General features: G+C 49.2%; 2 protein-coding genes across 3 annotated transcripts in view; one reads left to right on the top strand and one right to left on the bottom strand.

Moving 5' to 3' along the window:
* The window catches only part of COG2 (component of oligomeric golgi complex 2), a 50,770-nt gene extending 46,671 nt beyond the window's left edge, over positions 1-4,099 (top strand). For both annotated transcript variants that reach the window (XM_030812712.1, XM_030812711.1), the window contains exons 16-18: positions 63-202; positions 1,487-1,667; positions 3,410-4,099. In XM_030812712.1, the coding sequence (XP_030668572.1) occupies positions 63-202; positions 1,487-1,667; positions 3,410-3,511 (423 nt within the window). In that variant the 3' untranslated portion in view covers positions 3,512-4,099. The remainder of the gene's footprint in view (positions 1-62; positions 203-1,486; positions 1,668-3,409) is intronic.
* Positions 4,100-12,629: 8,530 nt separating this feature from the next.
* Positions 12,630-24,386, bottom strand: AGT (angiotensinogen). The gene is made up of 5 exons (XM_003267249.4): positions 24,164-24,386; positions 20,101-20,959; positions 16,043-16,310; positions 14,296-14,440; positions 12,630-13,433 (listed from the first exon to the last, which is right to left on the bottom strand). Exons 2-5 carry the CDS (start codon positions 20,954-20,956, stop codon positions 13,245-13,247), a joined length of 1,458 nt encoding a protein of 485 aa, XP_003267297.1. The 5' UTR covers positions 20,957-20,959; positions 24,164-24,386; the 3' UTR covers positions 12,630-13,244.
* Between the last annotated feature and the right edge of the window lie 3,154 nt (positions 24,387-27,540).

Genomic DNA, 27,540 nt, shown 5'->3' with positions numbered 1-27,540 from the left:
TTACTCTGTTTCTTTTCTGTTTTTTTCCTGTGCATCTTTATCTCATACCAACCTCATTCCAGGAGGTCCCAACCACAGCTTCCTCCTATGTGGACAGTGCTCTGAAGCCCTTATTCCAGCTTCAGAGCGGACACAAGGATAAGCTCAAACAAGCAATAATTCAGCAGTGGCTAGAAGGCGCTCTCAATGAAAGCACTCATAAGTAAGTAAATTAAAAGCAGACCTTGTGGGCCTTGCTTAGAAGAGTCTGCAGCAGAAACCCCCGAGGCAATCAAGCACTGTGTATGGATAAGGCAGTGAGACTGTCTAGCACTTCTTCACTGGATTAGTCAGAGTGTGGTCCCATGGTTTGCTTCCTCCCTCCCCACAGCCCGCCTTCCTCTGCCTGGGCCGCAGCCTCGGGGCCGGGCCATGTGCACAGTGCTCCCGCATCTCCGGGCCCTGCCTGTGTTCCCTGCAGGTGCCGTTCTCCCGGGTCCAGCCACATTCTTCTGGGAGGCCCTTTCTTTGCTCAGATCCCTGTCAGTCCAAAGTGGCTCTTATCATAACAGATACTCAAAGGACTTAGGTTGGTGAAACCCTTGTAATCAAGGAAGAGAAAACATACATTTAAAAGTAATTACAGCTGACAAGGACTCAATTCCTAAAACCTCTAAAACACTTGAATGTCTTTTTCTAATGAAATCTGCTTTTCCCAAATCAAAAAGTATGTTACTCAATTTTGTTAGCGATTTTGTTTAATTATTAATCATAATTTTCCAGTAGCATTTTATTTACTTGAGATTTAAGTGGCCATTTATGGGCTAATTTGGAACATAATATGTATAATACAGTTTTTGTGGGCAAATGTATTTCAGATGCCAAGTAACCAGCTTGTAGACAAAGCTTTGAAATATAACTCATTTATAATTTGAAAATTATATTGAAAGTATTTTGAGGGCAATGAGCTTTATTTAAAATTCTGAAATACTTTTACACTCTAAAAGATGAACTGTTCCTAGAACTGATTGGAAATGAACCTGTTACTTGATCTGGGGCATGAGCTACAGATGTCCACCCTCTATATATGAAAGACAAAATTGGTCTATAGTTTTCTCCATGTTCAGGACTAAAAATTTAAGCAAAATCCACGCACATACGTATTTCTTAAATTCTGAGGGAATGCTATGTTAGACACTTAAGACCATATATATGTATACACACACACACACACACATATGTGTATGTGTGTATGTATATATATATATATATACGTATATATGTATATGTATGTGTATATATACATATATACATATATATATATATACACACACACATATATATATAAAATGATCTTAAGAAACTTAAATACTTACCATGGCTGAATTTTTGTTGGAAGTGAATTTTTATCTTAAAAATCTCTTTTTTTGGTCCACAAAGCCAGTTACTCTATTTGGTGTTACACACAAATGCCTCATTTCACCAATAAACGTGTCTTATATTCAAGGTACTATGAAACTGTGTCAGATGTATTGAACTCTGTGAAGAAAATGGAAGAGAGCCTGAAAAGGCTGAAACAAGCCAGAAAAACCACTCCTGCCAACCCCGTCGGTCCCAGTGGTGGCATGAGCGACGACGACAAAATCAGGCTGCAGTTGGCCCTAGATGTTGAGTACTTGGGAGAGCAGGTAACCCATCAGCCGCTGGCAGCTCCAGTGAGCCTGAAACCAAATTCTGAGAGCCGGGCAGTTACTTGGTGGCTCACATGATCCCAGAGATGCTGTTGCAGTGGCTAGGGAATTGCTTCCTGTGTTAAGACAAGGAGTCGGGGCTCCCAAATTACTTTGCCCCTAGGCAATATGAGAAGGAAAAGGTAGAAGAAAATGGAGAATTCCCATTTTGATGTCCGGCAGCGTGCTCTCTGGCGCTGTTGCCATCTGCTTGTTTCCCCAGTGCCCGTGCTCACGGAGCTCACTACAGTGGGACTTTTTGGTCCAGTGCCTGATACTTAATTGGTGCTAACCCCAGGCTTTTGAAATGCTTGCTGGTTTAGCTTAAAATAACTGAAAGCATTACTTCTCCATGGTGCATGAGAAATCCTTTGAGCACAACTTCTCTGCTTCCCTGCTTGGCTTTTGTAGGTTTCCTATAAAACACAGATTTTAGAATCATGGCATGTGATTGAACGGTAATGTGGATATTATCACTTAAGAGGTGATATGGATAACGTGCAATGAATGTCTTTTCATTTTCACTGAGGTGAAAATGAAATTTCACCATAAAATGAAATTTTATGATACTGTGAGGACAGTATCATAAAACCTCTAGATGTTCAGAAACTGGCCTTCTAAACTGTTAAAATGTCGCACATAGTAGTAGGTCCTCAAGGAAGGCCTTTCCAGAGGGAAAAAAAGTGAAATCATAAAGTTTCCACAAGAGGACACTTGGTGGTAATTTGGAGAACTGATACAATGTTAATAGAAAAAGCAAAAAAAAAAAGCAGTCAAAACAAGACACTTGATTTTCTGGCTCACTAAGGAATTTCTTTTACACATCATGATCATCACTGAAAATTCAACTTTTTTCTGCTTTGAGATGAATTTAGAGATATATCCCAGTAAAAGTCAACTGCCACGTTTCTTTATTTGGCAAAAAAACCTAAAGACTTTTTACAAGCAAGAAAGTATGTTATAGAAGCATGAAGAGCCAATGGGCAAAAGAAAGGGAAGGAAGGAAGGAGAGTGGGATAGGGAACTAAAAGGAAAGAGAAGGGAAAGAAAAGGTGTTCCCGCAGTCCCGGTCCCCAGAACAAACCACAAAATGCTGACAGAGACTTGGTGTGTATCTTTCTGGATCTTTCTCTGTGCATGTGTGTGGTGCATGTGTGTGTGTGTGCGCGTATGGATGTATACGTGTGTGTGTTGTTATTGTCATTTTTAAACAAAAGTGGGAACATAGTGTGCCATGTCTCAGTGACCAAAATAATCCACGGTAGTTGCTGTGCCAAACAAAGTGTTTTCAACTCATCTGATTCTAAAAAGTTTTTGGCAATATGTTAAGAAACTAAGAGCACAGGCCAGTACTTTTTTGAAAATTCTCTACTTAAAAAATAGTTCACTTTTTTATTTCCTCTAGTGTGGATTTTCTTTTCTAGAATTTTTTTAGGCCCACAAAAGAGGCTCTTATTCTGTCTGATTTGATGAACTGAGATAAATTAACATACTGGCTTCTTAGAATGCTAAGTGTTTGACCCCAAAATCCTCACATTTTACAACAAGTAAATTCTTTGCTCTAGAGGAAAAAATATCCTACAAGTCTTCAGGGAACTGTCTTCTGGTTTAGTAGAGGATGAAGATTTTCTTTCTTTTTTTTTTTCCCCAATATTCAGCTTGAATTGCAGTAACATAATTCATTCTCATGGCCTTTGCAGATACAAAAGTTAGGACTGCAAGCAAGTGACATAAAAAGCTTCCCAGCTCTCGCAGAGCTTGTTGCTGCTGCCAAGGACCAGGCAACAGCAGAGCAGCCTTAAGCATCTGGGAAGATCCCGAGGTTAGATTCTTAAGCAAGAGAAGAGTTGGACTTCCAGGCTGAAGGGGAGAAAGTGACTCTGTTCTCTTAGCAACCGTCCATAGCAAAGAAGTGCTTCCAGCATCACTCCAGCAACACGCCCATGCGTCTTCTCTCAGCGTATTTGGGTCTTCCTCTGCCCAAAAAGAACACAAAAGCCTTTTTCCATTGTATGGAAGATAGTTTTTAAGACATTTGAAACTTTCTACTATAGTTTACAGAACAAATTATTTTATTTTTATTGTAAATCTTAGTGTGGAAGAGCCGATTTCTAAAATATGATTAAATATATACCTATGAATATCAAGAGTCGCCTCCCTGAGCCTGCAGTTGGAAGTGACGACTGTAGTGGAGTGATGTCCTGTATAGAAATGCCCTTCTCTGAAATAAAGAGAACTCCTGGGCTTTCTACAGAGGTGCGGGAGGCCGTCCTCCACTCCCACTGTGTCTGAGAGCAGTGCTTCTGATCCTGCTGTCACCCCAACCTCTGGCAGGAGCTGGCGCCAGTAGGAAAGACCTCCTTCCTAAATAAAAGAAGTGTCTCCCATGAGTGTGTGCTCCTTTTCTTTGGGAATTCCCCACCAGGGAAGCACTCCTTGTCACTCGTGCCCTGTAATGACACACATTCCCTTCCAGGCAGATGCTCCTCTTAGCACTGATGGGAAGGGTCCTGGCCAGCACCGACCCTTTCTTTCGATGTGTGGAAGTTCCTTTCCTTGGAGGGGTAACACCTTCCTTAGGAGTCGGCAGGCCCTTCCTGGCAAGCTGATGTGGACAGAAGGAAAGAAGACTGCCCTGAGAAGAAGAGCTGGAAGCAGTGGGGAGAGGCACTCCAAGACTGGTTGGTTGGTTGAACTCACATAGGCAGCATGGAGTGCCGTGCAGCCCCCGCCTAGCTGTGGCTCTGACCCTCCCAGCCTGATGAGGAGCTGGAAGCAGCTATGTTGAGTCCTTAGTCTTGCATTCCCGTGCATCTCAGTCCCTTCTTTGTTCAAAGGTTAGCCCTAGGGAGAGGAAGTAAACGGTAGGGAATGAGGGCAGGTCCTGTAGTGAGCAGGCTTGAGTTTTTTAGCACAGACCGGGATGAGGAGGGCTAGAGAAGTCAGAGGAAACCCCAGTGATGAAAGCACCAACAGCCAGGTGTGTGTGGAGCCCCAGGGGCTTCCATGCAGCCCCCAGCCCGCCAAAAGAGGGGCTTCCACTTTCTGTTTGCAGGTAACAGACCTTGGACAGTGGTGCCCTGTGTAGAGAGCGTCTGCTTTGGGCTTAGCACTGGAGGCCCTGCCCCTGGAGGGGGAAGTGTCCAGTTCTGGAGTTCAGTGTTGGGAAATTTGGTTAGTGACAGAACCATGGGAGAGAGACAAAGAAGGGATTTCTTCTCAGGGCTTGACCTCCCTGGTGTGGGAGCTGGCTCACCTGGCAGGGCTGTGGTAGGGTGGGGTACCATCAGCAGGGGGCCATCAGAAGGAAAGACGGGCGTGCAGTGGGGGAGCGAGAATGAATTGGAACCCTTGGGGATAAATGGAGCCAGCATCTGGCTCTTGCTGCCTCCTGGTCTCCCCAGTTCAGTGATGGGGTGATGTGCAGAGGAAGCTGCACAAGCACTTGGCCCAGGATTCGGGGAAACTGAAGGAAGAGACCCAACAGGAGCTGGAGGAGTTGCATGCCTGCCTCCTGCCCCAAGCCAGCAGGAGAGCCTGCAGCTCTGAGTCAACGTGCAAGAGCTGCAGTGGAGCCCGGGCTGCAGCAGCCTGCTGTGTGTCAGCATGCAGCCACCCCACCCCACCTCCTGCAGCTGTTTCCAGTGACTAAAGCCAACCTCAAACCATCCCAGGAAGGGAGTCGTGGGGAACACAGGTTCAGCCTAGCTAAGTTGATCCAGTGCAAAGCTACCTCAGTAGCCACATGGAGGTAAGCTACTTCCTCCACCCCAGCCTTCATCAATAGACCCCAAATGTTTGTCCCCATCTCCCTGAGTGCTCTGCCCTTCTCATTTGTTTTAGAGCATAGGAGGAGAGGGTTATGACTAAACAGCCCCTCCAACTCCAGCATTATTATTCCCATTTCCCAGATGAGGAAACGGACAGCTTAGGTCATCAAGATAACTAATAAGTAGGGTTGAAACCCAAGCAAGATAATCCCAGAGCCTGGTTTACTAATTGTTACATAATTCTCCATCCCCAAAATCAGTACTACAAGAAAGAAGTTGACAATCAGGAATTGGAATGCAAGTTGTTGATTTCTTTGACCCTGTCAAGCCCCAGGCTGGCCCTGGACTTGGCACACTGCCTTTCTCAGTGACAGCCTTGATGCCATAACACCTATTTCTAAGAAACACGCCTGTAATCCCAGCACTTTGGGAGGCCGAGGTGGGCCAATCACCTGAGGTCAGGAGTTCGAGACCAGCCTGGCCAGCGTGGTGAAACCCCGTCTCTACTAAAAATAAAAAATTAGCTGATCGTGGCAGCATGTGCCTGTAGTCCCAGCTACTCAGGAGGCTGAGGCAGGAGAATCACTTGAACCCGGGAGGCAGAGGTTGCAGTGAGCCAAGATCACGCCACTGCACCCTAGCCTGGGCAACAGTGTGAGACTCCATCTCAAAAAAAAGAAAAAGGAAAGAAACAAGAATCTTTCGGTAAAAAGTGAAAGGCTTCAGAGCCTTTGTCCATGGCTCCCCCAGAACATCTCCTTTCTTTGGTATATGTTTTATTTGCTTTGCTTTGGAGAAGTTACTATTGAACAAAGCTTAAAGATGAAATAGTACTTATATACTGTAAACCTGTAATTAGTTTCAATTTTTCTAATACATAGACTCAAAAGTGGGTGTCAGCCACAGGAGAAGTTTTTTTGTTCTATAACACTGCTGGGGAGGCCGTGAGTAGGTCATTCGGGGACCCATGCTGACTGGAAGTCAGCCATCTCCATCCTATGGCTTCCAAGTTCACTCTGGGGGAACCTCCTGCATTGATTTCTAGGGCTGCCGTAATAAATTACCACAAGTGTGGTGGCTGAAAACAACAGAAGTGCATTCTCTCACAGTTTCGGAGGCAGAAATCTAAACTCAACGGTGTCCGCCGGGCCGTGCTCCCCCCGCAGGCTCTAGGGGAGATTCCTCGCCTCCTCCAGCATCTTGTGGCTGGAGGTGTTCCTTGGCTACAGCAGCATCACCCCAGCCTCTGCCTCTGTCTTCACGTGGCCTTCTCCCCTTCTGACTGATAAAGACACTGTCATCAGATTCAGGACCCATCCGGTTAATCCAGGATGATTGCATCTTGAGATCCCTTGCTTAATTACATCTGCAAAGACCCTTTTCCAAATATGTTCACATTCACAGGCTCCAGGGGATGGGACGTGGACATATCTTTCTGGAGGCCACCATTCAGCCCACTCCCCCTCCACTGCAGCCTACCAGAAAGGGAGAAGAGTGTGAAGGGGGGCGCCCAGAGTGTGACTGTGGCCCCAGTTTGGATGAGCACAAAATCCTTCCCCCTCACTCCAGTGTGTGGAGCTCAGGCACGTGGGGCCTGGAACTGTAGTTTTAGCTGTGTGTCCAGGAAGGAGGGAAAGAAAAAAAGGATTTGGAACTTCTGGAGACAAACTCCCCAATCTCTCATCTGGGATCTTTATTGGTAATTCCTCGCAGCTCCCTAGAACTGCTATATGGAGTTGCCCGTATGAGAACCGCACAGTCACCAAACAGTGCTGCCCATGGCTTAATGATCCTAGTGATGGAATAAAAGCAGGGTCACTCTGGAACTCTGTAGTGCAAGAGGTAAGGGCTAATTTTCCTTTGCGGGGCCCTTTTGAAATAACCATGAAGCTCTCTGGTACTGGGGTCTAGATGTCACTCTAACAGCAGCAACAGCTCTGGTGGTGCAGTAATTGGAGCCAGCATGGCCGAGTCATTGACAACGTGGACACCTCCATGGTGTGTTCGTGTCTCAGAACTCAAAAGCAGTGATCAACTGCAGATGCTGAACTGTTAGATTCTTAAGCAAGATCTGTTAGGGGTCCACGTTTGAAGGCAGTGTTATTTTCTCTGTTCATGGCATCTGAATAGATCTGGTGGATCTCTCCCTCCCTATCAGCAGCCAGACAGTCCAGTCGGTTCAAGCAGTTTGTGAAAAGCAGGCCTTTGCCAGTCGGCAGTCCTCTCTCCGTGTAAGACCTCAGCCTCAGCGCCCTAAGGGAAACGCTGTCTGTCTTTTGAGATGTGCAGACATTCTTGGTGCTGCCCGTGAGTCTCAGTTTTTACCCTGAAAATATCCTGCTACTTTTGATCAGCCACTAAGCTTCCTGTTGGATGGCTGTGAACATCTGTAAATTGTTGAGTGAAGGAAGTGTTACCTTCATTTGATTGTGAAAGTTTCTCCATTTGCCACTCAACCCTCAGCTGGTTTTCATGTGGAGACTGAATTTCAGAACAATCAGCATTCTCATTTTTCCTTAGCTCTCACTAATCTTGAACTAAAATGTATTATTGGCCAGGCACGGTGGCTCACACCTGTAATCCCAGCACTTTGGGAGGCCAAGGTGAGCGGATCACCTCAGGTTAGGAGTTTCGAGACCAGCCTGGCCAATATGGCGAAACCCTGTCTCTACTAAAAATTCAAAAATTAGCTGGGTATGGTGGCGGGCACTTGTATTCCCAGCTACTTAGGAGGCTGAGGCAGGAGGATTGCTTGAATGCGGTAGGTGGAGACTGTGGTGAGCAGAGATTGCACCATTGCGCTCTAGCCTGGACAACAGAGCGAGATTCAGAGTGGCATTCTGACTGTTTAAATCTCTTGTGTAATCCAGCTTGATGGCATGTTGGGACTTGATTGACCCTCCCATCCTGAACAACTGAAAATCGACACTGTGTGAAACAGCGCTGCTCAGTGTTGGATGCCGGCAGTGCCGGGTCCTAGAGAGAAGGGGCAGGTGGGGGGTCCTGCGATGGCCCAGCGTCTAGCATGGAGGGTCTCTGGATGCACAGGAGCATCCAGAGCCCAGCCCACTCCCTGAGAGGAGGCAGTGTAGAGTTTGAGGACACTGAAAAGGCTGGAACTGGGGGTGCAGAGTAATGGAGAGGAGAGAGGTCTGTGGAGCGTCGCTTTGCTTTTGGAGCTGGGTATTGACCAGCCAGCCTGTGTAAAGAGGTTGTCAAGGCCAAGGAAAGAATCCCCAGAAAGGAGCAGGTAGAAAAAAGCCCCAGAGCAAAACGGGCCCGGGAAAAGTGTGTCCAGAGTGGAAAGACGTGGAGGGTGGGGGTATGGCCCCAGCAGTGGAGCCAAATTAACCCGATGTAAAGGGCTGTGCTGAAGCCACCTCACAAAACATAGAATCAAGCCTCGAAGGATGACACTCACTCCACGTAACTTTCTGTTTTTCATTTTAGCTGCAGGGTGTACATATGCATGTTTGTTACATGAATATATTGTGTGATGCTGAGATTTGGGCTTCAATGGAACTTGTCACCCAAATAGTGAACATAGTAGCAAGTAGATAATTTTCCAACCCTTGACCTTCTCTTTTCCTCCCCTTTTTAGAGTCTCCAGTGTCGGTTGTTCCCATATTTATGGCCCAATGTGTACCTAGTGTTTAGCTCTCCCTTATAAGTGAGAACATGTGGTGTTTGGTTTTCTGTTCCTGCATTAATTTGTTTAGGGTAATGGCCTCTGGCTGTATGCATGTTGCTGCAAATGACATGATTTCATTCTTTGTTATAGCTGCATAGTATTCCATGGTGTATATCTACATTTTCTGTATCCAGTCCACCACTGATAGACACCTAGGTTGATTCCATGTCTTTGCTATTGTGAATAGTGCTGTGGAAACATATGAGTGCATGTGTCTTTTTGGTAGAATGGTTTATTTTCCTCTGGGTGTATATGCAGTAATGGGATTGCTGGGTCAATGGTAATGCTATTTTTTTGTTCTTTGGGAAATCTCCAAACTGCTTTCTACAGGGGCTGAACTAATTTACAATCCCAGCAACAGTGTATGTGTTCCCTTTTCTCCTCAGCCTCACCAGCGTCTTTTGTTCCTTTGATTTTTTTCATAGTAGCCATTCTGACTGGTGTGAGATGGTATCTCACTGTGGTTTTGACTTTCCTCTCTCTGATCATTAGTGATGTTGAACATTTTTTCATATTTGTTGGTCGCTTGTGTGTCTTCTTTTGAGAGGTGTCTGTTCATGTCCTTTGCCCACTTTTTAATGGGGTTGTTTTTACTTGTTGATTCGTTTAAGTTCCTTATGGATTCTAGATCTTAGACCTTTGTTGGATGCATAGTTACTAATATTTTCTCCCGTTCTTTAGTTCATCTGTTTCCTCTGTTGGTAGTTTCTTTTGCTGTGCAGAAGCTCTTTAGTTTACTTAGTACCAGTTGTCAATTTTTGTTTCTGTTGTGTTGGCTTTTGAGGACTTAGTCATAAACTCCTCTCCTGGCTCCAGCTAACTTAACAAAAGAATGAGGTTACTCAAGTTCAGGGGTGTGGGCCCTGAGACCCTTACTCTCTTGAAGGGATAGAGTCACTGACATGTTTGTGGGTCTATCAGAGTCACTCAGAACATCTCTCATCATTGAACAACTTTAAAAATTGTGTGGGGTAAACATGTCTACACAAAAACCCACACATGGGTGTCTGTAGCAGCTTTATTCGCAATTGTCAAAACTTGGAAACAACCAAGATGTCCTTCAGTAGGTGAATAAATAAACTGTGAAACATCCAGACAGTGGCATAGTATTTAGCAATAAAAAAGAAATGAGCTATCATGAAAAGACATGGAGGAACCTTAAATGCATATTACTAAGTCAAAGAAGCTAATCTGGAAAGGCCACATACTGAATGATTCCACTCTATGACATCCTGGGTGGGAAAGGCAAAACTATGGAGAAGATGGGAATAGGATCGGTGGTTACCAGTGGTTAGGAGGGAAGGAGGCGTGAATAGGAGGCACACAGAGGATTTTCAGGTCAGTGAAACTCCTGAAAATTGTCTAAACCCATAGAATGTACAACACCAAGAGCCAACCCTAATGAAACGATGGACGTTGAGTAATAATGATGTGTCAATGTAGGTTCGTGCGTTATAGGAAATGGACCACTCTGGGTGGGGGATGTCAATAATGGGGGAGACTGGAAGGGAGTAGGGGGTATATAAGAAATTGCTGTATCTTCCTCTCAGTTTTGGTGTGGGCTTAAAACTGCTCTAAAAAACTAAAGTCTGCTAGGAAAAAAAAAATTACACGGGATGGTATTCAAATTCACCATCCGCTATTCAAAACCTTCAGTCCATGTTTCAGTAGCTGAAATTTTTCAGATTTTAGGAAGGTAAAGTGGCCCATATAGTGTATATCCCATAACACCCCCAGGGGCTTCTGGAACAGCACCTTAGAATCACACGTACATCTTCGTGTGGCAAATTTAGGAATATTCACACTATCAACTTTTTCTTCTGAGGATCTTAAACAGCCTGACGTCTGTCCCCATCAGGTTTTACTGCCAAGTGAGTAATAAAAATCTTTCCATTTTTCAAATGCACTAGTTTCCTCAGAGGCTGTTCAAAGCATCCCCTGATCGTGGTCTCATGCCCAGCTGAAATCTCGGATTGACAGTGATTGTAGTTGGCGAGTAATTGCTTTGTCTAGGAGATAGGCACTTGCAACTCCAGGAAGACTTAGAATTTAGTGAAAAAGTGTTTCAGAGAAACTGACCTGTGGAATTAAGTGTGTGTGTGTGTGTGTGTTGTTAAGTAACTTGCAAAATGTTCATATTTTGTATCCTTGTAATAGCTGAGAGATCTATCCTGACCCAACTTCCCATTTATAAGTGCACAGAAAACAGCGGGAGAACAGCGCTGGTTGGCAACTTTATACTCTTAGAGACTTCCAGAAGCCAAAGCCGCCTCTAAGTAGAAGAAATTGGTTTGTCGACTGCCAGCTGCCTTTTAAAATAAAGTCACAAACTTAAATGCTCTGTTTTTCCAGCACATGGCTGCGCTGTCTCAGGTCACTACGAGCAACTTCCAAGCCTGGACCTCCTGTGAAACTGCAGATTCTGACTCTGTAGGTCCAGGAGGGGCGTGAGAAGCCACATTCTAACAAGCTCCCAGGGCAGCTGCTGCCACTCCATGTCCAAGCGCCACACTTTGAATAGCGAGACCTTAAGGCACTTCTGGTCTCTGTGCTTCCAGTTCTCCCGAGAAACTTGGCATCCTGCAGCCGTTTCGGAGAGTCCATGTGTGCCAGCTCTACCCGCTTTGAGAGCAGAACAAGCCAGGAAGCACTGAGAGTGGGTCTGGAAGGTAACTGAATAAAACTGGTGACCGGGAGTTACGACAAAGCAACTAAGGGCACTGCTGTCGCCGACAGAATCTCTCACCTTGACATCGAGCTAGGGAGACATGTTCAAAACCAGGGGAAGACTTCCGGGAACATGAGGGGGAGAAGCCAAGGTTTGTAATCCCCGTGGCCGACTTCACTTTAGTTCTGATCAATAGCTAACACATTGCACGGCTTATTTATTTCAATATGTACGGAAGGGAGGAAGGTCGAATGCCTTACACACATAGGTAGGACAGCATCACCATTGCTATCAGCCGACGGCCATGGGCCTGCTGGGTGCCTACTGCCTCCTTGGCTGTCCCCAAGATTCTGAACTGTGGGCCTAATCCCATCGAGGAGGAGCAGGCAGAGGCACTCAACAGATGGGGAAAAATTGCAAATGTTTATTTGTGAAGATTTATTTCTCTACCTTCCACTCCCGGGGCACAATACCAGCAGCAGTCTGGCCCTGTGTCACCAGGACAGAAGAAGTCCCATCTGCCTGGTTCCTTTCCCAGGTGCCACATGGGGTATGGGGCCTTCCCTGTCACCCTCTTCCCGCCCCCTGTCCATCACACAGATGGCCACCACTGCTTACCAATGGAAGTGTCCAGAGAAAAGCATCACCTAAAACTTCAAAGGACTGCTAAGTACTGGCTCAGACCTCCCATGGAAATTCCATCCAAAGTCCAGGAAAGCACTTTCGTTTGCACAGTCTATCTGCTAAATTGCATACATCTGTTTGGCTGCTAAATGAAAGATAAAATTTTGGGAGGCTTATTGTGGCAAGACGTTTATTACTAACACAAGGGAGAAATAACCAGCTATGGTTCCACATTCAAACAGAAATTCTGATGCTTGCATCTTTCACGTGTTGTTCAAAAATCACAAGCATCTGTGGAAAAAACTAAGGTGTTGTAGACACTACACGGAGGTCATGTTCTTACATTCAAGACACTAAATACAAACCAAAGGCAATGCAAAAATGTATACTTTAATTTTAAAACCCAATTTTTGTTCTCAACTTGAAAAGGGAGCACTTTTTTGTTTCACAAACAAGCTGGTCGGTTGGAATTCTTTTTGGAACAGTAGTCCTGCACTAAACACTGGTTCTTGCCTCCCCACCCCCCATTCTCTCAAATAAACCCAGCAAACTGGGAGGCGCATTTGCGCCGCTGCAGGCTTCTACTGCTCACTCCATGCAGCACCACTTAGACCAAGGAGAAACGGCTGCTTTCCAGCTCAAAGTCGACTCATTAGAAGAAAAGGTGGGAGACTGGGGATGACACATCGCTGATTTGTCCAGGGTTGATATCTGCTGCTGGCCTTTGCCTCAAAGGCCAGGGGCAGAGGCCTTGCCAGGTGCTGTGTTCTGGGGCCCTGGCCTCATGCTGTGCTCAACGGGTTGGCCACGCGACCCAGGAAGTGCAGGGCAGTGGCGCTTTGATCATACACAGCAAACAGGAATGGGCGGTTCAGGGTCACCTCCAAGACCTCAGGCCTGTTAAGCTGTTGGGTAGACTCTGTGGGCTCTCTCTCATCCGCTTCAAGTTCAAAAAAAATGCTGTTCAGCACCTGCAAAGCAGCAGACATCAGGATCATTCTGAGGGCACACTGGGGGACCCAGGGTGCTGAGGGCTAGAGGGCCGGGGTGGGCTCAGGACCTCTGTGCTGTGCACTGTCCTGGAGGGGGACATTTTCCAGCCTGCCAGGAGGATGCATAGTGTATGCCTGCCCCTCAGTGTAGGCAAGGGTGTGTCTGTGTGTAGGTGACCCTTAATGGGCCACAATGGCCAAACTCACATGCCGGCTCCTCCCTAACACACCTCTGACATCCTCCCATCTTCACATTCTGCCCTGATGTCCCAGGCAGAATTCCTGGCTCCCTTGGCCATGGCCCACCAGTGCCAGGACTTAGCTAACTTAGCACAGAGGGCTCATCCCGCTGGCCCCTGTTAGAACTCCCACTGTCTCCCCAGCACTGAGCACAGGGCCCAGAACATCAAGGCACATCCTTGGTAGCTGCAGATGTGCATGGTGCCACATGGCAGGGGGACATTCTGTCTGCTGCTCAGCATTTCCCTGAAGAAGGGGCTGGGCCCAGGGCACCAGGTCCAGGGTGCTTGCTCTGTTCGTCCCGGTTTCAACTCCACTGTAGGATCCCTGGAGGACCCTGAGGCAAGGCAAGGCCGAGCAGGACCGTGGAACACACACCTAGCAGGAGGAGGCAGAGCAGGGATGGGGAGGGATTTGCTGCTCTGCACCTGGAAAGCCCCAGAATGCTCTGGCCACTTCTCTCCCACCTTTGGCCCTACTCTCCTCTCCCTCTTGCCCTGCTGGCCCCACCCATAGCCTCCTCTGTGTCCCTTCCATCCACGCCTCCCACCCTGTGAACACTCGGAACCCAGGTCAGGCAAAGACACAGGCTCGCACATACCTCCCCCACCCGGAGGTTGTCATTGCTCAGTTTTTGCAGGTTCAGCTCGGTGTGCAGAATGGCGGGCAGCTCGGCCTGGGCGAGCAGGTCCTGCAGGTCATAAGATCCTTGCAGCACCAGTCGGGGCATGGTCAGGTGGATGGCCCTGGGGAGATGATGCACAGTTAGGAAGGCTCCAGGCCACACAGCGAGGGCTCTCCCAGAGGCCAGGCGGGCATATGCTCCTTGCACCCAACCCTGACGACAGGGATGTTTGCTCCCCCCCTCACCCAACTAGATCATCCTCCCCCTTGGGGAAAATTTCAGCAAAACCTACAATAAAAATCCTTCATGTCATTTGAAATACTATGAGAGGGAAATAGAACATTTACTGATGAGGACCTAGGAATGGTTGTCCTTTGGTGCGTTCTGTTTTTAGGTTGGCTGCATTGAAGGTGTGTTACTTGGGTAATTTTTAAATGCTATTCTCTAAAATAATGCACTGTGTCTTACTACTGCCACAGCAGTGTTCTTGATGACATGACACCCATGAAAAGGAGAGAGGCGGGAGGGTACAGTGTCAACCTCGTGCTGGACACGTTGCTATGTCAACTCGATTGATCTTCCTATAGAGCCTCTTCCATCTTTCGGCATCCTTCAGAGCCCATGGACATTTCCAGTGACGTATCAAGCACTTATAAGAGCTGACAGTACACCCATGTTTACAGGGTACACTGCACTATTCACAGCAGCTCAAAGGTGGAAGCAACCCCCGTGTCCATCGATGGATGAGTGGATACACAAAAGGTGGTAACCACATGCAATGGAATATTATTCCGCCTTCGAAAGGAAGGACATTCTGACACGTGCTACAACATGGGTGAACCTCAAGGGCATCGTGGTGGTTGCCAGGGGCCAAGGGGAAGGGGAAATGGAGAGTTAGTGTTTCAGCGGGACGGAGCTTCGGTTTGGGAAGATGAGAAGATAAGCGGAGATGGACGGGGGTGATGGCTGCACAACAGTGGGAATGTGCCTAGTGCCACTGAACTGTGCACTCGAAAATGGTTATGATGGCAAATTTTGTTCTGTGTATTTTACCATCACAATTTTTAAAACATAAAAAACCCCCAGAGTTGATGTCAAGCCATCGTGTCACTCAATGCCTGCCTCTGGGAGCAGATTTCCAGGCCTCGATGATCTGGGGTGATGTGTAGTTTGAGTCCAGGGCTCTATGGAAAGGAATTGCAGCAGGAAAGAGGAGCTAATAACACCTATCCCCACCCAGCCGCCAGCCGCCAGCCGCCAGCAAGGGTGTTCTGGGGTCAAGGGACGAGCCCTAAAAAGGCCCCACCCCCGCTCACACGGAGTCCGAACCCTCCTGGCAAGTCAGTTCCAAGAAGCTCTTGGATGCCACAGATGTGCTGTGTGTCAGGTGTAGGACTAAAATGGTCCTCTCTCAGAGGGCGGATTGCAATGTTTTCTCCCCCTCCAAAACTGCCAGGCAAGTGTAAGTGTAGAAAAAGCATTCTTCCTCTCCTCCTTTACCTTGCCTGCACCTGAAAGACAGACACTAACTGGAGAGCTGGGTGCTGGCTGGCTGGAGAACTGGTAGGCAGACACACAGGCCGCCTGCCCAGCCCCGTGCCACCGTGGCCCTGCCCTGCTCTGCACCTAAGGCTCAGCTCGGGTGTGATACTCCCCACCCCGCCCCCAACCTGGGCAGGACAGTGTGGTTCCCACATTCCAGGGGAGATCGGGAGGCTCCTACCGGGGAGACAGTTTCTTCATCCAGTTGAGGGAGTTTTGCTGGAAAGTGAGACCCTCCACCTTGTCCAGGTCAGAGGCGTAGTGAGGCTGGATCAGCAGCAGGCAGGCGCTCTCAGTGAAGGGCACTTGAGTCACCGAGAAGTTGTCCTGGGTGTCACTCCAGTGCTGGAAGGTGCCCGTGCCAGAGAGCATGGGAACAGACACTGAGGTGCTGTTGTCCACCCAGAACTCCTGGGGCTCGGCCAGCAGCGAGAAGCCCTTCATCTTCCCTGAAATCAAGACAGGAGACAGGCAGGGAAGTCACCCGGGACAGGGGCAGGAACGAGGGCTGGCAGACACCAAAGGCCCAGATCCTGCCCCTGTCCCTGCCTCAGCCTCCTTCCTTGGCCCGCCCCAGGCCACTCTGCATTCTCCTGGCCACAGGACCGCAAGTGTGGCTCAAATTTTCCTCCGGTAAAATGCAGCCATCTGAGTTCACTGAGGCAGCCCTAACCGCCACCTGCAAGACACACAACATGCCAGGCACCAAACCGGGGGTTTTGCATCTGTCACCTTAAGGGACATATGCCACTGGTACCTGCCAGGTCAACTCAAACCTAGAACTGTCCTGACCCAAAGGCTGTGGTTTGACATACTCACTTTTTAAAAAATTTAAGAGATGTTATTTTTTAGAGTGACTTTAGGTTCACAGCAAAATCGAGCAGAAAGTACAGAAAGTTCCCATATAACTCTTGTCCCCCACTACACAGCCTCCCCCGTGATCAACATCTCACACCAGAGTGGCCCATTTGTTGCAACTGATGAACCTACATTGACACGTCCTCAGCCCTCAAAGTTGATAGTTTTCTTTGGGTCTCCCTCCTGGCGTTTTACACTCTGTGAGTATGGACGCACGTAGAATGACACGCGGCCACCACCGCACTATCCCACTGCTCCTAGAGGCCCCTGCTCGTGCTCACTTTTTAATCCGTGTCTAGCCTCAGCCATGGCAGGACCTGCCAGCTGTCCTGTGGCCCCCACCCTCCCCCATCACAGTCATAGAATACAGAGCTGGCCATGCATGCCCCGGGAACGAGGGCTCCATTCCTCAGCAGCCCTTGCTACTGGGGAGACTCACACAACCTCGGTGTGATGAATGGATTTGCACACTGGCCCTTGGGGGCAGGGGTGAGCCCTCTGTTTCCCCTCCTGCTCACAGGGCCGTGGAGATGACAGAGAACTCGGGAGAGCCCGTTGTGGGAGAAGGACACAAACTTGTGTGTGAGGCAGTTACCTGGGGTCTCGCCCTGACAGCAGCCCACCCTCTGCCTCGACCTTACACTAGCACATCCCTGCCCTCAGCTGTCCTCCCACTCATCTAGAAAGGCCTATTCTGTGGTTGTTTTTAGGAGAATAGGGTGAAGTTGTGTATGAGTTTGTCACGGAGCAGTCCCCTGGGCACGTGGCACTTGGGAGTCTGAGTAGAGATGGTTCAGAAACAGTGAGGTCTCCCTTTGTACTGAATCGGAGGTCCCAGCATGAAAGTAGGGCAGCTGGGAGGACAGAACTGGCAGGTGGGAGCTGAGCATGGCTGTGCCTCCCCTGGGTCCGGGTCTCGTGAGAAGGCAGTGGCAGACCTGGCGTATTCCTCGTCCTCAGTCCTTGGAGCACTCAGTCTCAGAAGGGCATGTGAGCGGGAAGCTGCAGGGTTCCCCTTGCATGTTCCCTGCAGGGACCTCGGTGCTGCCCACCCGGGCTGGCAAGGCTTTTAGATTAGAGGGGGAAAAGGACAATTCTTTTCTTCCAACAAACTAAACCAAAAAAGGGAAGCTGCCTCCCAAAAGACGCTGGGATTTGACATGAGAGTGGCTGCCGTCTTCCCTCTGCTCATCTGACACACACAGCTCACCATTCTCATCCGGAGGCTAGGTAAATCTGTCGAGGTCAAGTCAGGACCTGGTGTCATGGAAACCGCCGGGGCCAGTGCCCCGTGCTCAGGAGCACAGCAAGGGCTGGGCAAAGGGTGCCCTGGAGCCCGTCGGGCCCCAGATCCTCAGGTCCTCTCTAGTGGGACACATCTAGCTGCCTGCTGAGGTCACGTAAATAGAACGTCATTGCTAAAGGGGAACCTAGAGGTCCCGAGACAGCCCCCGATCTCCTCACTGGACAGACCATGTGGGCAGGAAGAGGCTGCCTCCTTTGATGGAAACTGAGGCCAGCAACGGTTAGGAAGTGGGGCAGGGTCAGGGCAGCATGCAGTGGAGGCCGGCGAGGATCCCGGGCTTCCTTTGAGGCCCGATGTGATTGGCTTTTTTATTCTTCCTCCTCTTCCTCCTGGCCTGGCTGTGCAGTCCGGGTCAGGGGCATGTGCTGTCTTTCGAAGGGAGACCCATTTCAGATGCCACTGGCTTTCTTGCCTTTGCCTTCTGCAGGACCCTCCTTCTCAGTGAGCGCTCCTCCCAGCACTCCTTCCTAGGAACAGCAGGCTAAGTCCACGTGTCCCCGCTCTGCCCTGCACAGTGTGCTGCCACGCTCAACCGGGCAACCCTTGGGCTGGCCTCTGCCCCGGTGACCAGTCAGTGCCAGGGCTGAGCAATCCCCCCATCTATCACCTCCCCCTGAACCCGAAGGGAAAGTCCTCAAGGAGGTTGTCGTGGTAAGAAAAGTCACTTTGCGCCACTGACCCTCTTTCTCCACAGTCCTGTCTTTCACCGCCCGCCTGGCTCTCTGTCCCTCACGAGGTTAACATCTTGACAGAGCCTCCTCAGTGTCTCTTAGACACACCCCTCAGCCCCACCCCACCCATGGATTCGCCGAGCTGCTCCCGTGACTGTGTGCCTGGACTCTTGCATAACCTTCAAACAATCCTCCCTGCCTCCAGTCCACACACGGCAGGCTTCCGGGATGACCTCTGAACGGAACGCGCCCCCATTCCCACACCTACCAAGCATGGCATTCAAAGTGTCTCCAGCTCTGCCCTCCCCAGGCCCATTTTCTGGTTCAACACTCATGCCAAGCCAACCGCCCCATCCTCGTTCCTTGCCCCAAACCCTGCAGGCTGGGCTCATCATGCTTGCTCCTAGCTTCACCAGCCCTATTTCCCTCACTGCCAGGCAAGGCCTGCTCTCCACTCCCCAGTGACCTCTGTCCTCTGAGGGGTCCCAGCCTTCCCTGAGCACCTTGTAGAGCACGTTTCCCTGCAGCTCCATATCCTAGGCATTCACCCACTGACCTTTAAAAGCCTGGAGGCGGGGCCTATATAGCCCTCCTCTGGCCTCCTCTGAGATGCCAGGCTTAAAGTCTTACAAGTAGCAAATCCTCAACAAGTATTTGTTAAATGAATGCTTTAAGCAATGTTTGGCTGGGTGCAGTGGCTCACACCTTTAATCCCAACACTTTGGAAGGCAGAGGCAGGAGGATCGCTCGAGGCCAGGAGTTCAAGGCTACAGTGAGCAATGATTGAACCACTGCACTGCAGCCTGGGTGACAGAACAAGACCCTGTCTCAATAAAGAAAAAAAAAAAAAAAGAAGAACAAAAAATCAACAATGTTTGTAGTAGGGGGTTTTCAGTAATGCCCCTCCTAACACGAAAGGGATTTAAGCAAGCCAATTGCTTATTTCTGCATGGGCCAGGGACCCCAGTTCCTGACCTTCTCAAGACATGAACCTGTCCCTTCTGAGTGTAGAGCTGGGCTGTGGGGCCAGGAGATGTGGGTTTCAATCCCAGGACTGCCACTGGTGGCTGTGCCATCTTGAGCAAGACACTTTGTTTCTCCGAGTCTCTATTTCTTCACCGGTAAACAAAGGCACAAATACCTCTTCACCACACCATAAGGGGATTAAATGATGTAAGAAAAAGGATGTTGTATAGTCGTGCACATAGTAGGGCAGCAGGTCCGGAAGGTGGACGGCCCATCCAGGGACCCAGCGGAGCAGCCATTTCCTCACTTCTCAAGGGCGGTCACCAGGTATGTCTGCAGGGCTGCCCCCTGCCCATCTCCAAGGCCTGACCTGCTGAGCTCAGCTACGCATTGGAAACTAAGTCTTAGGGCCGGAGCCGGCAGAGGGGTTTGCCTTACCTTGGAAGTGGATGTAGGTGTTGAAAACCAGGGTGCTGTCCACACTGGCTCCTGTCAGGGAGCAGCCAGTCTTCCATCCTGTCACAGCCTGCATGAACCTGTCAATCTTCTCAGCAGCGACATCCAGTTCTGTGAAGTCCAAAGAGCGTGGGAGGACCACAGGGGCATAGAGAGCCAGGCCCTGCACAAACGGCTGCTTCAAGTGCAGGCCTGGGGCTGTGAACAGGCCCACCACCGTGGACAGCAGCAGCTGGGCCTGGCTATCAGCCCTGCCCTGGGCCACCAGCAGGCCCTGTACAGCCTGCAGGGCAGAGAGGACCTTGTGCGCATCCAGCCGGGAGGTGCAGTTCTTGTCCTTCCAAGGAACACCCAGGATTGCCTGTAGCCTGTCGGCTGTGTGGTCCAAGGCTCCCAGGTAGAGAGACGCCAGGGTGCCAAAGACAGCCGTTGGGGAGAGGATGGTGGCCCCATGGACCACTCCCCATAGCTCACTATGCATGCCATATATTCGGAAGCCCAAGAAGTTGGCCAGCATCCCGACCATCGCGGCCCTCAACTTGTCTTCAGTGTCGAGTTTTGCAGCAACTAGCACCAGCTGGTCCTGTAGGGCCTTTTCATCCACAGGGGATGTCTTGGCCTGAATTGGAGCAGGTGTGAAGGTGGGATCTTTGGGCTGCTCAGCATTGGCCTTTGCCAGCTGCTCACAGGTTCTCTCGTTGTGGATGACGAGGTGGAAGGGGTGTATGTACACCCGGTCACCTGCAGCCAGGCCAGCCCAGGCCAGGAGGCAGAGGATGGTGGCCCTCAGGCTCACGCCGGCAGGAGCCATCTCAGACTGGGGTGCTCGCTTCCGCATACCCTGAAATATCATTTTGCAAAGGGTGAAAGGTGATTATCAACTGACCATTAAGTGCCATCTAACCAGATTTTTCATTGTCTCAATATTGCCTGTCACCATTTAGCCCAGAATAAATCCATTCATGTCTACAAAAAAACGAAGAGAAGAAGTGGATTCAAAGCTCCGTGGAAAATATCTACATGATCCAAGTGCAAAATGCACCAATATAAGCTGAATTATGTCCTACCTCCCCCAACGGCCATAATGCCTGTGTTGAAGTCCTCAACCCCAGGACCTCAGAATGTGACCATTATTTGGAGACAGGATCTTTAAAGAGATGATTAAGTTAAAATGAGGCCATGAGGGTGAGCCCTGATCTAATATGACCTGTGTCCTTATGAGAAGGGGAGCTAAGGACACGGACACACACAGAGGGAAGACCGTGTGAGGACACAGAGAGAAGATGGCCATCTACAAGCCAAGGATAGAGGCCCCAGAGGAAACCAGCTCTGCTGATGGCTTGCTCCTGGGCTTCTAGCTTCCAGAACTGTGAGATAACACATTTCTGTTGTTAAACCCTCCCAGTCTGTGCTACTTATGGCAGCCCAAGCAGATTAAGACATGCTCCTGCCTGCAGCTGTAAGTTCCCTCCTAGAGAAACAAGTGTGTGCCAATCAGTAGGTCTTTGTGGAGGCCTCCTAGACCCCTGAGATGCTCATTCGAGGGCCCTAGGGTGAGGGCTGGGGATGGTTTTTTCGTCTCCCTGTGGTCCTAACATGCAGCCAGGATTGAGCACCATGGGCTCAGCCCAAAGCCCAAGTATTTCCCACGTGTCCCAACCCCAAAACCAGCTCTCAACCATCCCTGCATAGCGCTATCCCCTGCAGAGCCCCAAAGGCACACATACCTAACATGGCTTGCCCAATGATAGTTGGATTCCTTAGTCTGTGCTGGGACCAGGTATAAAAAAAAAAAAAATTCTCAGGTGACTCCAATATGTAAGCAGGGTTTAGAACCCCTGCCCTAGACGCGAGTCCGGCACCACGTTCTCTCAAAGGCCTTGCAGCTGGGCTTCAGCCTCAGCTGCTACAAATGAAAGCTACCCTGAGACCCCAGAAGAGAAGGTTCTTGGGCTGGCCCTGCTAATTCGTTTCATCTGACTCTTCTTGATTGAAGGGATGAACATTCTATTGATTCATTCAATTCTAACATTTTGCACCACATCTCACTCATTTCTTGTGGAGGGGGGTGTACTGCAATATCATCACCTCTTAGCCTTTTCTGTCCCCCCAGGGCTAGGCCAGGCTTCCTTGGAGCTGTAGCATGTCATCACTGACTCAAGGCCACCTTGATGCCTAGATTTTTTCTGCTTCACCTAAGCACACCCAGTCATTCTTCTTACATTGGCAGCTGGCTTCCCTCACCCAGACCGGTAACCAGCACCTGCCCTCAACACGGTGCAGCTGCTGAAGTACCTGGTATGTTTTGTTCTGCTTCAGTCATTCAAATGCCAATGAGACTGACTTCTGACCTCAGCTACCATCTCACCCCACTCCCCATGCATTTGACTCCATCCGCTGTTCTCAGGAAGAGCCACATGACATGGAAAAACAGAACAGAAAACTCTCCCTGCTGCTTGCGGGCCTTTCTGTGCAGAGAAGCCTAAGCCACCACTTCACACCTAATGTAGACAGTCACATCCAATCAGGTCATCAGGGGAAACCTGTGGGAACCAACTGCTGGGAAGTCCTGCCTGACAAGCACCACCTGTTCGGGGTTTGTATGGCGCTGGTTGACGCAGCCCACTCACTGTGCTGCTCCTGCGCAGGCACTGTCTCCAGAGACGCAATTCCATGGGCCATTTTTGAGGCAGAGACTGTCGTTTGTTCTCAGTTGTGATCTGCGGCTGCTCCCTAGGCTGGTTCCAGGTCTGCACCCAGCCGCGTCCTGGGAGTAATGGTGCTCTGGGGTGGCGGGCCTGACGCCCTCGCCCTGAGCACCCCTCCACCTTCTCCCCTCCTGCCCCTGCCTCTTCGCCAGCACCTGCCCCTTCTATGTCTCGCTACTTCTCCCGGGCTGAATGCTAAAGGTGAAGATGATGGCTCACGCTCCTGTGGTGCCTGTCATTTGCAGGGCGCCATTCTTATATCAACCCCTCTGACCTCACCATCGTCCTCACCTTCCCTGAGGTTTCCTTGATGCGGTATTTCACCCTGCAGCTTTCCCCACCACACCGGGCACTCCCAGCTCTCTCATCCGGCTCCCCTTTTCCCTCCTTATAACCCTCTGTACCATGTAGTTATGAACTTATTCTGTCCAGCGTCTTTGTCTCTTCGCTCTGATGTGAATGTGAGCCCCGGAACAGGGTTCCCACTGTTGTGTTTACTAATACAGCCCACATTCCTAGGATAGTCCCTGGGACCTACTGCATCCTGCAGAAGTAGTTAATGAATTGGTTCATGCTGTTTTGCAGAGGAACAGACAGGTCCAGCGACTTGTTCAAAGTCACACAGCTGGGAAGAGACAGAACTAGGACTCAGAACCAGGCCCCCTGACTCTGTCATCCACAAGCTTAAGCACCAATCTACGCTGCCCTGGAATAAAATTGGAATCTGCCTTTTAGCTTATCCCAAAGCTTAGAAAGCACTTTCATGTTATATTAGTTCTCTTCAGCTATACCAGAGCCCCTGAGAGAGGGAGCCCAGGCATCATTATTAGTCCCATTTTATAGGTGAGCAAATCGAGGTTCAGGGAGACGGTGACCAGCCTGATGACACACAGGCGGGCAGTCTGTCTCGAGGGAGGGGTAGGGTGACCACTCTGGGGATCCCAGCTGGGGACTGACTGAGCCCAGCCCTTCCCTCCAGCCCCACTTCCTGCACAAGCCCTGCTATTTCTCCTGATGGCAAGAGGACCCTGTGGATTCTTGGCCATGATGACTCTGCTCCTGTGCCAGTCTGCTCTGTCCCTGAGGACCCTAACTCTTCTCAGCGGAAGCAGGAAGACGTGACCATCTTGTCCTACTGCTAAGGAGGAGCATCTCCTCCTATAAGTCTCTGGGTGGGCACTGAGTGGGGGAAAGCCCGCGTCGGATGACTGGTCTTATGGGAGGGGAGAGGTGCAGTCATCACCGTGCCTCCTCCCGGCCTTTTCCTCCTGGCCCACAGCTCAGTTACATCTGAGAGAGACAAGGCCAAGGAGGAGCTGAGGGGGACCCCGGCTTACCTTCTGCTGTAGTACCCAGAAGAGCGGCAGCTTCTTCCCCTGGCCGGGTCACGAGGCCCTATTTATATCTGAGGGGTGGGGCTGGAGCTCTTCCCAGGCTGCCTGTGCACAGGCTGGAGAGGGGGGTTACATCACTTGGCCAGACCACGGGCTGGCCAGAAGGACAGACGCCAGAAGTGACACTCATGCTGGGACCTCTTCCAGGAAGTCCTAGTGATCGATGCAGAGTTTCACTGCTGAACAGAGTGAGCCGGTGCAGGGTCGAGTTACACATTTACCGAAGTTTGCAGGAGTCAGGGCCAAGGTTCCCAGAAACGGGAGCATCTCCCTAGGTGTGTGACAACCTGAGGCCAACCACCCAGGCCTTCTGACCCAGCCCCGGGAGATGTGCCCCCAAGAGGCCACAGGGACATGCAGGCCGGAGGTGTGGAGGGCAGAGGGCAGGGGAGAGTCTTGCTTAGGCAACACGGGGGCCACTTCTGACCCTGCTGCCCCCTCATGGGATGTGTGACCTTCAGCTGCTCCAAAGAGCCTACCCTGTGCAAAGGCCTCTAATACACGCTGGGAAAAACACACAAGCAAGTGAAAAGTGCCTTCTGGAAGCTTCCAGTGTAGCTGGGGAGACTGCTAAACACCAACAATAGCGCAGCCAGATTAAAAGACACAAACAAAATGCCTTCAGGATGCAGGCATTGAAAGATATGCTGTTCTATGTTTATGCTGTACAAATTGCAAGTGGTAAGTTTCACATGACCAGTAAAAGGGTTATAATTCTTATTTTCCTATAGGTAAGACTTGCTTTTGTAGTCATTATAACGGGGCATGATAGAGACCTTGGTCAGAGTCGCCAGAAGCCAGTGATCACAAGTGACGCAGTGGGTGAGGCAGGTTGGGAGTGGTGATGTGGTCAGCCTTAAATACACAATATTAGGGCACTGAAGGGACAGGAAGGAAGATCCTGCTTCAACACAAGGAGGAGCCACGGCATATCCATGGTGGCAGACATGAAATTACCCAGGAATGGATCATTTAACAACAAAGAGCAGGAAGAGATGGTGCCTGGATATGAGGCAGAAGCTGTACATTCACTGACTGAACAATAAACAAATACACAAGTACCTCTTTTTTACCCATTACTCTAAATCTTCATTAAAAAAATTCGTATCTCCCATGGGCCTGTAAATTCTGAAATACATTTTTAAAATTACTTTGTTCCTATAGATAGGGACTCCTCAAAAATTACTTGTCTGGGGCCCCACAGTGACTTAGAGGTGGCTTTGTCTGAAGAAAACATTCAGGCCAGGTACAGTGCCTCGCACCTGTAATTCAAAATGCTTTTTGAGGCCAGGAGGTGGAGGTTACAGTGAGCTATGATTGCACCACTGCACTCGAGCCTGGGCTACAGAGTAAGACTCTGTCTCTAAATAAATAGACAATTTTAATTTAATTTTTTTAAAATAAGAGACCATTCAAAGTGCTCCTGCCTGTGAATGGGTTAGTCGGAACAGTAGAGACTGGGGTCCTAGGCCTGGCTGTGCCACTAACTAGTTGTTTGAGGATCAGCAAGTGGTTTAACTGCAGTAACAAGTAGACCTGGACACAAGGGGGAGGTAAGGATCTAGCACTGATTAAGCACCAACCTTGTGCCCAGTGTTTAAATATTTCAGTTCTTTAAAGCCTCACAATTTGTTTCATTCATTCACTATTCCTGGTGCTCAGCGTATGTCAGGGAACAAAACAAAGCTCCTGGTCTTTGGGAGAGTTTCCACTGTGCCTGGGCCTCCTGCCTCTGGCCCCTGGAATGATCACTCCATTCAACAGCAAAGATAATAAACAACTGATCAGGTAACACGCTGGAAAGCGGTATAAAAGAAAATAAAATTTCAGGACCCTCTAAATTTGGCCTCTAAGCAAGCCAAACTTCTCTTAATAATGACACGTTACTGGGGAGAACATAAGAAAATAATTTTGGTTAGATTGGACCCAATAAAGAATATCTGCTTAAACTTGTTGCAAGATTGGTTAAAAGCCCTTAATCCATGCCCAAGGCTGACTATCAGCTGGGGGATCTTCTATGTAAGGCTTTAAAGCTCCTTACAATCAATCAGAAAATTGCTAGAGAATTTTATTGAGAACGTAAATTATTCCCATAAGGAGCAGCCATTCAAACTGACCACAGACATTTGACCCAGCTCAGATTCAGGCCAGTTTTCTTCCCAGTAGGCACCTTCTGTTTCTTACGTGTTCATTCCATCAGTGGAAGTTAGGACAGAGCTTATCTGTGGCTAAATGAAGACTGTTGAATGAAAAGCAGAGGTTCTACATAGAAACCAAATAAGCCATCTGATATGGTTTGGCTGTGTCCCCACCCAAATCTCGAATTGTAGCTCCCATGATTCCCATGTGTCATGGGAGGGACCCAGTGGGAGGTAATTGAATCATGAGGATGGGTCTTTCCGGTGCTGTTCTTGTGATAGTGCATTAAGTCTCATGAGATCTGATGGTTTTATAAAGGGGAGTTCCCCTGAACATGCTTTCTGTCTTTTGCCAGCCACCATGTAAGATGTGCTTTTGCTCCTCCTTCACCTTCCACCATGATTGTGAGGCCTCCCCAGCCATGTGGAACACATAAGTCCATTAAACCTCTTTTTCTTTATAAATTACCCAGTCTCTAGTATGTCTTTATTAGCAGCATGAGAACAGACTAATATACCATCAGTCAGAATCGGATCCGGGAAACCAGCCACATATGGAGTCAGCAGAGCATGATTTTCAGTCAGGCAGGTGCTATTGGGATGATGATGTTTGGGATCAGTTCTACTCTCTGGTTTCTGAGATGAGACTTGCTCTAAACTAGAACTCCTACTTTCCAATCTCCTGACCACCCAGCTAGTCATGGGACAAACACATAAAATCCTCTCTCCAGCAAAACTAAACCAAACCAGGAAAGCAGGAGATTATTGATTTATGTATATGATGCAATCAAACCTGGAACCAGCTGTATGAGGTAAGGAAAGAATGAAGGGTAAATACAGGAATGGGGTTTCCATTTTTTGCCTCTGAGCCAAAACTAATTGTTTCACAGGAGCCTTGTCTCTGCTGGAATCAGAACTGCAACCCCACATCATGCCTTGGGAGAGGCATGTGAGCCCTGAACATAATTTACTGGAAAGCAGGGAGAGGGGTGGAGCCTACTGTCCTGCATCCCATGATGGATCCTTGAATTTCCAAGTTTTCCTTGCAGGACAAGGACACTTCCCAGCATTTCTGGTCCTCATTGCTGCCCATCTGTATCATGGGGGCTGGAACTGGGCATTTGGAGCTCTCAATTGTAAAATGGGCTCATTAGGGAAAAGTCCATTTCTTTCTAATAAAGA

This window comes from Nomascus leucogenys, chromosome 5, assembly GCF_006542625.1.
Source record: "Nomascus leucogenys isolate Asia chromosome 5, Asia_NLE_v1, whole genome shotgun sequence".
Classification (NCBI taxonomy): domain Eukaryota; kingdom Metazoa; phylum Chordata; class Mammalia; order Primates; family Hylobatidae; genus Nomascus; species Nomascus leucogenys.
The sequence above is the reverse complement of the archived record's forward strand: the minus strand, read 5'-3'. Positions and strand labels throughout refer to the sequence as shown.

Bases quoted from the DNA above. Each gene is read 5' to 3' on its own strand.
- AGT (XM_003267249.4), bottom strand. From the start codon at position 20,956: ATGCGGAAGCGAGCACCCCAGTCTGAGATGGCTCCTGCCGGCGTGAGC. The intron at 14,441-16,042 runs GTAGGAGCCTCC...TCATCTCCCCAG, and splicing joins ATGAAGAAACTGTCTCCCCG to GGCCATCCACCTGACCATGC. The intron at 13,434-14,295 runs GTATGTGCGAGC...GCTGCTTTGCAG, and splicing joins ACAACCTCCGGGTGGGGGAG to GTGCTGAACAGCATTTTTTT.